General features: G+C 40.8%; 1 protein-coding gene across 1 annotated transcript in view; it reads right to left on the bottom strand.

Annotated features, from left to right (window-relative positions):
- Positions 1 to 2,492: 2,492 nt before the first annotated feature.
- Positions 2,493 to 16,321, bottom strand: part of WDR64 (WD repeat domain 64) — a 137,467-nt gene continuing 123,638 nt past the window's right edge. The window contains exons 25-28 of the mRNA XM_032771094.1: positions 12,405 to 12,504; positions 5,268 to 5,348; positions 4,279 to 4,386; positions 2,493 to 2,600 (exon numbers count right to left, since the gene is read on the bottom strand). Of these exons, the coding sequence (XP_032626985.1) occupies positions 2,493 to 2,600; positions 4,279 to 4,386; positions 5,268 to 5,348; positions 12,405 to 12,504 (397 nt within the window). The remainder of the gene's footprint in view (positions 2,601 to 4,278; positions 4,387 to 5,267; positions 5,349 to 12,404; positions 12,505 to 16,321) is intronic.

Here is a 16,321-nt window from a genome sequence, read left to right as displayed (position 1 = left end):
TTCCAGCACTGGAAAAAGCTATCTAGGTTCAGATACATTCATATAGGGAACATTATGGAATGAAACCATAGTTTAACAGTGCAAGTTACAGTTGTGGGATGCATTAGTTTCCTTTATAAAAATGCACCAGGGCTAGCTTATTCAGCACCCCACTTAGCATGATGTCTTTTGTGAATTCCATTCTGAGATGCCCATCTGACCTAGGCACTGAACTCAGACTTTGTGAATTTCAGTCATTTTCTAGGAACCCAAGTTCCTTTGTGAATCTAGCCATCTGTGCCTCAGTTCCCCATCAGAAAAATGGGGACAGTAGTACTTCTCTACCTTACCAGGATGGTGGGAGGAGAAATATGTTAAACACTCAGATGCTGCAGTGATAGGGTCCATATAAGTACCTAAGATAGCTTGGCCTGTATATAATTTCTACTACATATTAATGATATAGAATATTCCAAGGGAAAATTAAAGACAACATATAGATATAGGCAAGAGCCCATGTATATTGTAGTCTGGTAAAACAATATATAAAGTATATGCAAATCAAACTTGCTTTATTGTCAGTGGTGCTGTCACATCTCCTGGCCTGAAGTACTAACACCACCAAATATATTATTTCCATCATCAGCACCCCCATAATAAAAATTGTTCCAGGACCTATTTATTGTTACTCTTTAGCATTAAATTTCTATGAAACAATAAAAAACCTCCCCCATTGTCCTCTCTCCTCTTCCCCTTCCTCCATTCATTATCTTCCTTGGTACTCTTGTCTCTATTTGCTCTCAACTTAATCTTTTAAAATAATTGTTTTCCTTTCTCCTTTCATCCCCTTTCTCTTTCATTCCCTGCACTGTGTTCCCCTCAATACCCATTCTGTTCTTCCCCAACATCATGAAGTAGCCAGCTCATCTTGCGTGCATGTCAGTGTGTGCAGGATGGCCAGCCCCTTCGATATGCACTCCCAGAATAGAGAACTTCTGAAATACAAGACACTACACGGACACACACACTGCAGCAGTTCAAGGTTAGTCCAAGCTCCGTTAGGAATTGAAGTAAGGTGAATGAATGTGTGAAGGATAGCATTGGCACACTGTGCCCAGTAGTGAAGCTCATTATTAAAGTCAGGAGGAAAAATGTTTGGAAAGTCCCTAGTGTGTTATGGGCACTATCAGAATACAATATTAAAGGATAAAGTACCAGTGGTACTGGAAACAGTTGGTTAAGCCTAAAATTGAATTCTTTACACAGCTTAATTGCATGACAAATAACAGGATTGCTACCCCAATCATGAATAAAATTCAGTTGTGGCAGCTGTTATGTCTTTCCCCAGTTTTATTTTCTTTTATGCTTAACTTACATACAAGAACTTCAGCAATCCACACTAATTGCAGAAGCATGTTGCAAACCACCATGACAATAGCTGATGGACTCCTAGTATTGTACTGCAGTACAGGATATTTTGTAAAGAAAGTTTTAGTAAGTGCTGCATTTAGAATTAAAAAAACAAAACAAAACAAGTTTATTAACTACAAAAGGTAAATTTTATGTGATAAGGGACAGCAAACAGAACAAAGCAGATTACTGAGCAAATAAAACAAAACATGCCAACTAGGTTAATACATTAAAGAAATTGGCTGCAAATAGTAATTTCTCACCTGAAATGTTGTTTTATGCAGGTTGCGCAGTTTCTTGAAGGTAAGGTGCATTCCTTGCAGTTTAGAATTTGACGTATTCCTTTTCACAGGCCAGAGCTTTTCTTAGCCTAGGTCCCATTCCTGCTCCCTAGGTCAGTCTTAGGTGTTTCCAGCACTCATCCTGGGCAGGGATTCAGTGAAGAACCAGCAACCTTGATTGACTCACTTCCCAGCCTTAAACAGGATTTACATATGGCGGGAATCTTTTGTTTCCCAGTCCAACCCCCACCCCGTCCTAGTGGAAAATACCAGCAGTCCAAGATGAAATCCAGTATTAGATGACATGATCACATGACTCTGCGATGTCAAAGCAGCAACCCAGGAAACCTCTCAGGAGAGAGGGAGATTAGTATCCTCAAAAATCTTATTGTTCTCCCAATGGCCCATTCAGGCTGATTGCCTACTGTCTGGTGCATGTCCCCCAGATGCAAACACTTTTGCAATTGATACAGAGCTAATATTCCTAACTTCAGATACAGAAATGATACATGCATACAAATAGGATAATCATATTCAGTAAATCATAACCTTTCCGATGGTAACTTACATGACCTATTTTGCATAAAATACATTTTAGTTATGCCAAATTCATATAATAAACATATTTCTATGAAGAAAATGCGGCATGATGTGACAACTGGAGCTACTGATACATAAATTAACACAATATTGCTGGAGCACTGGAAATAAATAAGTTGGACACAGAGGCTGTGCTTGTCTGCTTACCAGTAACCATTTGTTTGACTACATATGATTTGCAGTGATATCAAGGTTTATTTCTGATAACAGCAGTGGCAGTTTTTAGGGTTTTACACCTTGGAAGGAAATGGAGGGGACAAAGGACTGGACCAAATTTGCTGCTGGAACCTGGCTATTTTTTGCACTTCTTCTCTTGGATAAACGTGATGGCTGTAAGACAAAGCAGAGCATTTAGCTACACGTTGACCCTTGCTAATGTATGTGCTGAGTGAGCTCTGTACAGTTCTACACTCTACTGGAAATATTTCTTACTGAGAAAATATTAATCAGACATGGTAGAAAAGAAATTTTAAAATGACTTTTTGGAAGTTCTCCACTCTGACTTAGGAAGAAACAAAATAAGAGTTAGATTTCCTTTTGAATATTTGTTCCACTGTTTTTTCTAGGACATATCATGATGTTTATTTCAATACCTGTTTAACTTAATTTTCTGTACTATTTACATATTATAAACTACATTCTGTGACATCTCCTGGGTGTCACCAACAAGTTCAACCCAAAGTTTAACACATGCATCTTTATCACAGCCATGATAATAGTCCTGGATCCTGCTCCTGTTTAACTTAAGGAAAGTATTGCCTTTGACTTGAACATCATTAGAACTGGTCCCAAAAGCTTACTGATAAATACATTATGTGCCAATTCTTGCAAGCCCTCACATGCAGAACTTCCAGTGATTTCAACAGGAGTTCCAGGTGCTGAGTGTGGACCCCTGATTACCTCATTCAAGGTGGAAACCTAGAAAGGGCCACGAGCTCATGGGGATTAAAATCCTGCAATTTCAGAAGTTGTCTCCTCTAGGAAGAGGGGGCTTTAGGAGTCAGAGAGGGAAAGGCCAAGGGTATGTCTACACTGAGCTGGTGGTGTAATTGCCAGTTTGGGCAGACATGCCAGTGCTACCTCTGATCGAACGAACGTGTTAAAAATAGAAGTGTAGCTACAGCGGCACAAGCAGCAGGATAGGCTAGCCACCCAAGTACAATCCCATCTGAAACACTAGATATGTACTCAGGGTATCTAACCCCTCCAGCTGCTCTCACTGCTGTGTCTACACTTCCATTTTTAGTATGTTAGCTCATGGAGGAAGGGGAAGAAGTTGTTGTTCCAGGTATGGATCTTTTCTGAGAAAAAAATAGTTTTTTGATAAACTGTTTAGTGATATTAATGTTTACTTCTTTCTAAATATAAATATATAAGAGAGATTGGGTGATCCCATGATTTCTGCCACTTTGAGTAGCATTTCAAACAGCAAATGAAAACTTGCCCTTCTTGATCAGTTTGGGTTCCAGTGCAGATCTGAAACCATAAGGATGGATTTGGATCCATGTGTTTGAATATGAACCATTTGAGAGTGCAGATTTTAGAGTTCTGGTTTGGGCTTATTGCTAAACAGAAGGAGAAATACCTGTTGTCCAGCAGGTATACATGGTACCCCCAGCAACAACTGACTGGCTTTATTAGGTTTGATTTGCAGTATGTATGGTAAATTATTTATCTTTAACTTTTAAAGCTTTTCTCTCTTCTACTCCCACCCATTCATTTTTTGCTTTGTTAGGTAATCTGATTGTTTCATATGGAGCTGATACATTAGAAAGGGTGGAGCCTGCCATGGCATTATGGAACACAACTGGAGATGATGGGATGTTCATTAAATATTTCTGGGATAAATATGCCTAACACAAATCCCCAGATCTGAATGCCCTTACACTTTGGACAAGCTTGTATCAGTCATGGTCAGACCTATTTCTAGTTTCAGGTAGCAAAAAATTGATCTCTGTGTATTCACATCAATTGAATGGAAGGAGGAAAGAATTGCTAATCTACTTACCTCATAAAGTGTATGATGCTTAATCCTTTTGAAGATAGTGTCAACTGAGTCTTGCTTCTCTTTTGACCTCAACTGGTGGAGAGGTTTGTGACTTGTTATACTGAGAACCTTTGAAAAGTAATTTAGAACAGTGAAGTTACAGAATAGCCTCCTATGAGCACACCAGTTTGTACTGATAACTAACAGCCTGTATAACAAAGTGTTTCTGAGACTCTTAGCTCACTGAACCAATAACATCTGATTCTGATCTCATTCTCTCATAAAAATCCACTGGATATCTCTTGACTTCAGCTCAATTTCTCCCAATTCATTGAAAAGGGAGTTCAGAATCAGTCCCCCCTTGTATCATTTTTTCTTTCTCTGAGAAAACAGGGTGCAAATTTCCAAAGCACATTAGCTGGATGTGGAAGATCATCACATGTGCCAGATCGTCTGAATGCTCTTCACCAGCTCTCTGAATGCCCTCCCATCAGTTGGGGGCAGATGTACAGCTATGTGACTGATTAGTATTTGGGCCTGTATCGCTAATACAGTTGTTTATATAAATTAGTAAGCCGATTAAACTGGAATGAAAAGTCCCATGCAGGCTTAGCATTTGTATGCTCAGTGGGACATGGTATTAGCATATATTGCCCAACGCCTTGTGCAGATAGAAACAATGGTCTTTGGGCTGGTTGAAAGAAAAGAGATTGAGCATAAATTTAAGGTCATGAGCTTTGATAGGAGAAGTACAAGGCTGAAAGACTCACCTTGCAGAATGGTCTTTTGATCAGTCTTCACAGGAGGCGCCCTGTTATCATGCTAACTACCGTTGAATGGAGATGGATAGGGAGTAATTCAAGCGAAGTCAAAAGAAATTAAATTGAGAAGCAGACAGTTTATAATAGCAAGTCACAGGGTTTGTGATTTTAAAATTTTTCTATTTTTAACAATTTTTGCTATATCAATGACAATGCTTGAGGTATAAAAGCAGATTAACTTGAACTTACCCTGTATATAGGTATAGACCCAAATACAACACCAGCCTCTTTGTTTCCTGACTTGAAACTTTCCAAAGGTTGTCTATTAACCTTAAAAATAGAAAACAGAGTCAACATATTTCCAGTTACAGGCAACAGTAAGATAGTAGAGATAGCATCTAGTGGAGTTTCCATAAAACTGCATAGATAACATTCACTCCATATTAAAGAAAAAAAAATCACATCTACAAGTTGGATTTGTGTCCAGTTTTGTTTCTTTTTCCATATATAAAAATGGCCTGGGAGTTTTTTGTCCAAAAATTGGGGGATGGGGTTCTGCTTGTTTTATAGCGAATGGAGAGTTGACCTAACTGGGTCGAGAGCTGAGCTGAGCTAATGAGGGCGGGGGTGAGAGAGAGAGAACTTTTCAGCAGATCTACATGATTGGGGACTCCTTAGTGAGAAGAACAGATAAGCCTGTAACCAGAGCTGATCCAGAGAACAGAAGGGTGTGCTGTCTCCCCGGTGCTAAGATATGGGATGTGGACCTGAGGCTGAAGAGGATCCTAATGGGAGCAGGAAAGAATCAGCTGATTGTCCTTCATGTAGGAATGAATGATATGGCTAGATTCTTGCTGGAATGTGTCAAGGGAGACTTTAGCAGGCTGGGGAAAACACTTAAGGAAATCGAGGCTCAGGTGATCTTCAGTGAGATTCTGCCTGTTCCTAGAGAAGGACAACAAAGGTGTGACAAGATTATGGTGATCAACAGATGGCTCAGTTAGTGGTGTTATAAGGAGGGCTTTGGGATATATGGCCACTGGGAGTCATTCATGGACAGAGGACTGTTCTCTCAGGATGGAATTCACCTGAGTAGGGAGGAAAATAGACTTCTAGGATGGAGGGTGGCACAACTGATAAAGAGAGCTTTAAACTAGGAATTGAGGGGAGATGGTTGGGAGATGTCCTGGAATCTCCATGCCAGATTTTAACATTGAGAGGAAAGAAAACAAAGTAAGAAAGGATACAGGCGTGGGTAGGAGAATAGACATACGGAGGAAGGGTACTGTAGATACAATTCTAATAAGTGATACTGGCAGTAGAAAGTCTATGCCTAATTGGGTGAAGAATGTGAGTGAGGCCAAACAGCAAGAATTAAGATGTTTGTACACCAATGCGAGGAGCCTAGGTTACAAAATGGAGGAGCTAGAGTTACTGGTGCAGGAAGTGAAACTGGATATTATAGGAATAACAGAAACATGGTGGAATAGTAGTCATGACTGGAGTACAGGTATTGAAGGTTAATGTGCTGTTTAGGAAAGACAGAAATAAAGGCAAAGGTGGTGGAGTAGCATTGTATATCAATGATGAGGTAGACTGTAAAGAAATAAGAAGGGATGGAATGGATAAGACAGAGTCTGTCTGGGCAAAAATCACATTGGGGAAGAAAGCTACTAGAGCCTCCCCTGAGATAGTGCTTGGGGTGTGCTACAGACCGCCAGGATCTGATTTGGATATGGATAGAGACCTTTTTAATGTTTTTAATGAAGTAAATACTAATGGGAATTGTGTGATCATGGGAGACTTTAACTTCCCAGATATAGACTGGAGGACAAGTGCTAGTAATAATAATAGGGCTCAGATTTTCCTGGATGTGATAGCTGATGGATTCCTTCACCAAGTAGTTGCTGAACCAACAAGAGGGGATGCCATTTTAGATTTGGTTTTGGTGAGTAGTGAGGACCTCATAGAAGAAATGGTTGTAGGGGACAACCTTGGTTCGAGCGATCATGAGCTAATTCAGTTTAAACTAAATGGAAGGATAAACAAAAAATAGATCTGTGACTAGGGTTTTTTATTTCAAAGGGCTAACTTTAAAGAATTAAGGAAATTAGTTAGGGAATGGATTGGACTGAAGAACTTGTGGATCTAAAGGTGGAGGAAGCCTGGAATTACTTCAAGTCAAAGTTGCAGAAACTATCAGAAGCCTGCATCCCAAGAAAGGGGAAAAATTCATAGGCAGGAGTTGTAGACCAAGCTGGATGAGCAAGCATCTCAGAGAGGTGATTAAGAAAAAGCAGAAAGCCTACAAGGAATGGAAGATGGGAGTGATCAGCAGGAAAGCTACCTTATTGAGGTCAGAACATGTAGGGATAAAGTGAGAAAGGCCAAAAAGCCATGTAGAGTTGGACCTTGCAAAGGGAATTAAAACCAATAGTAAAAAAGGTTCTATAGCCATATAAATAAGAAGAAAACAAAAGAAAGAAGAAGTGGGACTGCTAAACACTGAGGATGGAGTGGAGGTTAAGGATAATCTAGGCATGGCCCAATATCTAAACAAATACTTTGCCTCAGTCTTTAATGAGAGCTAATGAGGAGCTTAGGGATAATGGTAGGATGACAAATGGAATGAGGATATGGAGGTAGATATTACCACATCCGAGGTAGAAGCCAAACTTCAACAGCCTTAATGGGACTAAATCAGGGGGCCCAGATAATCTTCATCCAAGAATATTAAAGGAACTGGCACATGAAATTGCAAGCCCATTAGCAAGAATTTTTAATGAATCTGTAAACTCAGGGGTTGTACCGTATGACTGGAGAATTGCTAACATAGTTCCTATCTTTAAGAAAGGGAGGAAAAGTGATCCGGGGCAACTACAGGCCTGTCAGTTTGACATCTGTAGTATGCAAGGTCTTGGAAAAAATTTTGAAGGAAAAAGTAGTCAAGGACATTGAGGTCATGGTAATTGGGACAAAAATACAACATGGTTTTACAAAAGGTAGATCGTGCCAAACCAACCTGATCTCTTCTTTGAGAAGGTAACAGATTTTTTAGACAAAGGAAATGCAGCAGTGGATCTAATTTACCTCAATTTCAGTAAGGCATTTGATACGGTTCCACATGGGGAATTATTAGTTAAATTGGAAAAGATGGGGATCAATATGAAAATTGAAAGGTGGGATAAGGAACTGGTTAAAGGGGAGACTACAATGGTCGTACTGAAAGGTGAACTGTCAGGCTGGAGGGAGGTTACTAGTGGAGTTCCTCAGGGATCAGTTTTGGGACCAATCTTATTTATCTTTTTATTACTGACCTTGGCACAAAAAAGTGGGAATGTGCTAATAAAGTTTTGCGGATGACACAAAGCTGGGAGGTATTGCCAATACAGAGAAGGACCGGGATATCATACAGGAAGATCTGGATGACCTTGTAAACTGGAGTAATAGTAATAGGATGAAATTTAATAGTGAAAAGTGCAAGGTCATGCATTTAGGGATTAATAACAAGAACTATTGTTATAAGCTGGGGATGCATCAGTTGGAAGTAACAGAGGAGGAGAAGGACCTCGGGTATTGGTTGATCACAGATGACTATGAGCCGCCAATGTGATATGGCTGTGAAAAAAGCTAATGCGGTCTTTGGATGCATCAGGTGAGGTATTTCCAGTAGAGATAAGGAGGTGTTAGTACCGTTATACAAGGCACTGGTGAGACCTCATCTGGAATACTGTGTGCAGTTCTGGTCTCCCATGTTTAAGAAGGATGAATTCAAACTGGAACAGGTACAGAGAAGGGCTACTAGGATGATCCGAGGAATGGAAAACCTGTCTTATGAAAGGAGACTCAAAGAGCTTGGCTTGTTTAGCCTAACCAAAAGAAGGCTGAGGGGAGATATGATTGCTCTCTATAAATATATCAGAGGAATAAATACCAGGGAGGGAGAGGAATTATTTAAGCTCAGTACCAATGTGGACACAAGAACAAATGGATATAAACTGGCCTTTCAGGAAGTTTAGACTTGAAATTAGATGAAGGTTTCTAACCATCAGAGGAGTGAAGTTCTGGAACAGCCTTCCAAGGGGAGTAGTGGGGCAAAAGACATATCTGGCTTCAAGACTAAGCTTGATAAGTTTATGGGGGATGGTATAATGGGATAGCCTAATTTTGGCAATTAATTGATCTTTGACTATTAGCAGGTAAATATGCCCAATGGCTGTGATGGGATGAGATGGGGTGGGATCTGAGTTACTACAGAGAATTCTTTCCTGGGTGTCTGGCTGGTGAGTCTTGCTCACATGCTCAGAGTTTAGCTGATTGCCATATTTGGGGTCAGGAAGGAATTTTCCTCCAGGGCAGATTGGCAGAGGCCCTGGTGGTTTTTCGCCTTCCTTTGCAGCGTAGGGCATGGGTCATTTGCAGGAAGATTCTCTGCATCTTGAAGTCTTTAAACCATGATTTGAGGACTTCAATGGCTCAGACAGGTTTGATACAGGAGTGGGTGGGTGAGATTCTGTGGCCTGCATTGTGCAGCAGGTCAGACTAGATGATCATAATGGTCCCTTCTAACCTTAAAGTCTATGATTCTGTGATTCTATATTTAACTCCAATGGCTCATGAACACCTGGAACTTGAGAAAAACAGACATGCCATTCCGGATATTGCAAAAGTTTTTTTTTAAACTGATTTTTCAAAACCCTTCAGGCATTCTTTATACAAACATAAATATTCCAACAAGGGTGTAATCTCAATTAAAAAAATATTTTTAGGTCAGTTTTAAGAGTATGTGTTGCTTGGGGGATGTTGCTAAAGGAGGGCTGAGTTCTAACCCCAGTCACCATGGGAACTCCCAGGGCACTCCACTCCCAAATGACAGTTCCATTTCAGAGGAGTCAGGTGGGAAATTTCTCTTTGAGCATGCAACACTTCACTCTTCAGCTGCCTAGCAGGAAAAAAAAAATAGATGGAACAAAACGACATTTATGCTGTATGTTGATGGAAAGACCAAATTTGTGCAAATGTTGGATGTACTTTAATAATTCATCCATGCAAAAATATGACTGCTAAAACCTACCTAGGTTATTATTAGAGTCCATGTATTTGACAGTGGAGGTCAATAGCCTTACATGATATAGTACTGATTTCCCACTAGGAACACAATTTATGATCATGCAATATGGAAAAATATATCTAAAAATGAAATAACTGTCAGGTTTCATAAAATGCTGAAATAGGAGTTTTCTGCAAAATCAAATTGTATTTTAAAGGACGTTCCTAATTAAATTTTATATTAACCCTTTTTTATAGCATCCTCTGGTAGATAGTGTAAGTGCACATGCAACTGTTATAGTTTAGGAGAATTCACATCCTCAGAATTAAAAAAAATCCCTCATTAATTTCTTCCCATATATCTCAGGTTTGACTTCTAGACTTCTTAGCTTTAGCACTGATAGCATCACAGAATTAATGTTAATTTGTTAAGGTGCATACATGTGATCTGAAAGTGCCTATGCAGACCTCTAGGTACTCACACACACCTTGAAGAATATGCAAATATGGTGAGATGTATTTACATGGTCCCCTATAGAATAAGCAAGATCGTGTCAACACTTTCAGAGGTGTCCATGAATTAAAAAAAGTAACTGAAGACAAGAGCAGTCTCCTCTTACATGATGATATGGCCTCTCAGCCCAATCATCTTTTTCAAAATTACCAAGTTAAGTAGTACAAGTCACAAGCTAAAATGCAAATCAGACGTCAGCAAAGCACACACCTGTTGAGTTGTCCCACATTCTATTCAGCCATTGAGTTCACTTCAGTCATACAGTATATTTTAATGTTATATGCCATCAGTATTACCCAGTATAGTCTTTATACATTGCTCTCCCCCTCTACTGCACCTAAAGCTGCTGTATAATAGATTTAGGTTCTAATCACCAATAGTTCCTCGCTTTGTAGGGAACATTCAACTGTCCCACAAAAGCCACATCCATTCCCTTTGATGTAATAGCAGGCAATAGAGAAAAATGATATCTGGAGTCCATGACCAACCTAGCTTAAGGGGAAGAATATTTGGCAGCCTTTGAGGTTAATGTGGCAGAATACCTCAACCACATGGTTGTCATAGCCTGAAGTAAGCCACACACTCTTGTTATGAGGCCAGGAGGAGTAAGACCCAACCATGCCACTTTTAAAATCTCAATGAACAAGGACCAGAAGAAAGGAGATGCTGGCTGTCAATGTACGGGGACATGCATTAAAGAGGAGCATATCATCTTCACTTCATCCTTATTACACAAGGGGCAGGAAGAGTGGAGTAGCTGACCATGAACAATAGTGCTGTCTTGTCCCAGACAATCTGTCCTGGGGGCATGGAACTCTCGCATTCTGCTGCCATAGTTGCCAGAAAGATTTTTGGTCTGCCAGAGGCAGCTCTGGTAGATAATTATATCAGTTCTGTTGACTACATTAAGATAATGGCTTACTGTACAGATGGGGACAATATATCAGGAATTTCAGGATATCAGGAAGTCCACACTCCAGCTTGCCTCTCTCAGCTATTTTGTCACTGGAGGACAGGAATGCCCCTTCATGGAGGGGTAGAGAGGAGCTCACATAGAAAAAGGCCACTTGTTCTCACTGGACTGGCTCTTTTTGGTTTTTGCCTTTCCAGTACACCTTGCAGGTAGAGGAGACAATCTGACCCAAAGGTGACATGTACCAAGCCAGACAGAGGAGCATGTATAATACACTCTCACTCAGCTAGAGTTGTGCAAAATGTTCACAGTGAAATTTAAACTGACACAGAACTCTCCAAATTTTAGATTTAATTAAAACCTTGAATCAAAGACCAGACATAGCAAGAGATTTGCCAGCATTCTCATCTACCTTTCAAGCAAATCTGTGATATTTAGGGTTGATCTTCTTCTTAGAATACGTGCAACATGCCTCAGGTGGCACGTGACCAAGATTTATCACCGAATTTGGGCCACTGATTGGATCATTAGTGTCCCCGGGTACTGATGGGAAGTGCGATGTGAACATGGATCCATCCACGTGCCCCAGGGTTTGCCCACAGTGGAACTTCCTTAGTTTGTATCAAAACCCTACAAAACTTCAAATTTCACAGGGTTTGCACTGGAAACATGTTTTATATGGTTTTGATACAAACTAGGAAAGTTCAACCGAATATCTCTCAGATTGGATACTTGGAAGTGTGAAACCATGTGAATTGAAACCCAACAGTTTGCACAAACCCCTTTGATTATTTCTATTCTTTTCTACAGAACAGGCCTTTGACATTTGTTTTGGACTATTTTCCAAATGCAAACATCTACCAGAATATTGCATAAAAGAAATACAAACTGACCATGTCTCTTCACCTACCTTAGGAGAAGCTAGAGCTTTGAAAAACTTGAAATCCTGATCCACTTCAAAGGGTCTAGGCTTTTTTGAAAGTAAGGATGATTTGGTCAATGACTTCCACCTGTTCGCAAGAGATAGGAAGGAAAAAACCTGATGTCTATAAACAGAGGGCAGCATGCAGTATCACACAATTAGCGTAGAAATACAATTACTTTGAATTTCATTATGTATCTTGGTAGAATAAAATTTAATGTAGGTGCTTGATAAATGTCACAAGATGTTACTTAGTTAACACTTCACCAATCTAGGTGGGATTAATTTTCTTTCACTATGTATTTGCCATCTTCAGGCTGGTATATTTATCTATGGATCAGTAATTATCAGGACTAAACTCCAATTCATTGTATCATAATGACTCAACATTACTTTCCATCTAGAACATAGTGACAATATGCCAGGTTCTAAGCATGGGTAATGGTCCTTTCTTGGGGGATCATGGTCTAGCGCAGGGGTCGGCAACCTTTCAGAAGTGATGTGCCGAGTCTTCATTTATTCACTCTAATTAAAGGTTTCGCGTGCCGGTAATACATTTTAATGTTTTTTAGAAGGTCTCTCTCTATAAGTCTATATATTATATAACTAAACTAGTGTTGTATTGTAAAATAAACAAGGTTTTCAAAATGTTTAAGAAGCTTCATTTAAAATGAAATTAAAATGTTGATCTTATGCTACCGGCCCACTCAGCCCACTGCTGGTCTGGGGTTCTGTTCACCTAGGCCGGCAGCAGGCTGAGTGAGACCTGCGGCTGGGACCCAGAGGACTGGGGGCAGAGGGGTGGAGTCAGGGTTGGGGGCTGGAGGTGTCAGGGCAGAGGAGGGGCTAGGTATGGGTGGCGGTGCCAGAGTCAAGGCTAGGGTTGTGGGGGGGAGGGATGAAGGAGTCAACTAGAGGGCTGGATGTGTATGAGGGAAGTACAGGGCTCAGGGCAGGGGTCTGGGGGGTGTGCGGGGCTCAGGACAGAGGGCATGGTGTGTGGGGGGGCAGGGTGGTTCAAGGGAGAGGGTTGGGTGACTGCCCCCCTAAGAACTCCCAACCCCGCTGCTCCTTGTCCCCTGACTACCCCCTCCTGGGACCCCACCCACCTATCTAAGTCTCCCTGTTCCTTGTCCCTAGACTGGACCGTACCCCCTACCGAGGTCCACAGGATACTTCCCTCTCTGGTTATCTCTGGGGTGGGTCCTCCCTTCCCTCAGCTCAGCTGGAGCTGTGGGCTGTAGGTCTGCTCACCTGCACTCCTGCTACCCAAATGAGCTAGTTCCCTTCCTTTTAATTCCTCCATCAGATGGAGCATTTGCTGCGGGTGTAGCAGGGCAGGGCCTGGCTGGGCCCAAAATAATCCCTTAACCCCTTGTTGTCCAGTATGGGGTTTGTACATCCCATCACAGCATGGCAATGCAGAGCTTTTTTTGCTGATTCAACTGGTTGCCAGACTAGGTGGGCCTCAACCCAAGTTATAAGGCGAAAACAAATAGGGCTGGATCCTCAACTAGTGTATCAACTTAGCCTCATTTACAATTAATGCAGACATGTTGATTTATACCAGCTAGGGATCTACATCCTGTTGTTCCACTGTTGAGAAGAGTTGAAGCAAATTTACACAGAATGCTACTCACTGAAATTCTTCAGCAAGTCAATGGAGCCCTGGCTACTTACACCAGCTGGGAATCTGGGCCAGTGTTCGCAAATGTTCATTTGAATTCTGAACATCTGTTCAGTTCAATTATGTTTGGACCCTTTTTATGTGTATGAACATTTGAGAAACATCTATTCCTTGTTTGGATATCGTTATCTCAATTCACTATTTGAAACTTTTAAAAAATTAGCATAATAAATGAGGAAGAGTAATTATACAATAAGGAAACAGAAATAATACATATGGATTAAGTGACCAACAAGACACAAAATGCTTTCATTTCCATGCATAAGCTATTTCAGCTATTACAAACAGGGAAAAATATGCCAAAAATAAAGTCTTTGGAGAAATATTTGCAAACAAAAATAGGCTAGCCATGTAATAATTTACTTGCAGTAGTTAATTCAAATCAATCTAATTACTGCAGTGTACTCTGTCTACATGGTGTTATATCAACTGGCCACTCTAACCTCATCTAGTACAACAGGTCTACACTGCAAACATAAACCTGCAGCGCCAAGTCTTAGAGCCTGGGCCAATTGACTTGAGCTTGTGGGGCTACAAAGAGCAGTGTAGGCATTTTGGGTTCAGGCTGGAACCTGGATTCTGAAACCCAGTGAGGGGAAGGTGTTGGTTCTGAGTCTGAATGTCTGCAGTGCTATTTTTAACCCTGCAGCTCAAGCCCCACAAGCATGAATAATTTAATCCAGACTCAGACTGGGAGAAGTGGGTTTTTGTTTGCAGTGAAATCATTTCCTTAGTGTTCCTGTGCTCTGTAGTCTGCACTGGCTTCCAGGTTATTTATTTAATTAATGTGTTTTAAAATTACTCTAGCATTGCTTCCTCACTGGTGCCTGAGGTGTCCTGACAAACATTCCCAATTTGAGAAAGGCATCCTTAAGTAAAGCTTCCTTAACTCAGCAGGCTTTAATTAACGCATCTTTAACTGCAAAGGCTTCGGCTGAGGTGCCCTGTATTCAACACAGCCTAAGGGCCCAATCCTGTCAATACTGCCAGACATAGTTCTGTATTCATGAGTTACTGAACTGACTTCAGTAGGACCACTCACCCTGGGAAGAATTATGCTTACTGGTAAGTGTTAGCAGGATACAGCCCTACCCTTCAGACCTTACAGCGGCATAGTTGTACCACTGTAAGGTCTCCCTGGTAGCTGCTCTTTGCCAGCAGGAGAGAGCTCTCCTGCCAGCATAATTAAAACCACCTCCGACAAGTGGCATTAGCTGTGTCGGCAGGAGAGCCTTTCCTGCCAACAGAGCACTATCATCAGTGAAACTTAGGTCGGTCGGCGCATGTTTTTTTCACACCTCTGACATGTTTTTTTCACACATGTTTTACTGACAAAAGTGCTAGTGTCGACAAAGCCTAAATGATTATGATCATTAATACTGAAGCATTCCCAAAAAGGCTTTGGCAAAAAGGCAACCCCAAAAATGACTAGGATGCTGTACTGCGCACCAGACATATTGTTAAGTGTTCATCACTTCAAAAGTCTAAGTATTTATTGTCCAATTTGAACTGTTTTCCTTCCTTGCCAAAGCCTGCATTTGGGCCAACTTTCAAACTTCTAGATTCAGTATTCGACTTCTGCACTTGCAACAGTCACTATTTCAGCGAACACACTGGGGATTGAACCAGAGTTAAAAGTATGAGCTGCTACAGTTTGACCTAAAGCTCTGAAGCTGGGCTGAGACATACTAACATTCTCTGTGGATTGTCACAGACGGGGACCTGTAACTCATCCCTCACCAGTGGTTACAGCAATGCCCCTCTGCCACGTACATTGGCCAAATGAGACAGTCTCTACGCAAAAGAATAAATGGACACAAATCTGACATCAGGAATCATAACATTAAAAAACCAGTGGAAGAACACTTCATCCTCTCTAACCACTCAGTGACAGACCTGAAGGTGGCAATTTTGCAACAAAAAACTTCAAAAACAGACTCCAAAGAGAGACTGCCGAACTCGAATTAATATGCAAATTAGATACAATTAACTTAGGTTTAAACAGAGACTGGGAATGGTTGGGTCATTACACTAATTGAATCTATTTCCCTATGTTAAGTTCACCTCACACCTTCTATGGGTCATCTCGATTATCGCTTCAAAGGTTTTTTTTTCCTCCCACTGATGATAGCTTATCTCAATTGATTGGCCTGTTACAGTTGGTATGCATACTTCTACCTTTTCATGTTCTCTGTATGTATAAATATCTTCTGTCTGT

The sequence above is a fragment of the Chelonoidis abingdonii genome, chromosome 3 (genome assembly GCF_003597395.2).
Source record: "Chelonoidis abingdonii isolate Lonesome George chromosome 3, CheloAbing_2.0, whole genome shotgun sequence".
Lineage (NCBI taxonomy): Eukaryota > Metazoa > Chordata > Testudines > Testudinidae > Chelonoidis > Chelonoidis abingdonii.
Note: the sequence above shows the minus strand (reverse complement) of the source record. Positions and strands in the feature narration are given on the sequence as shown.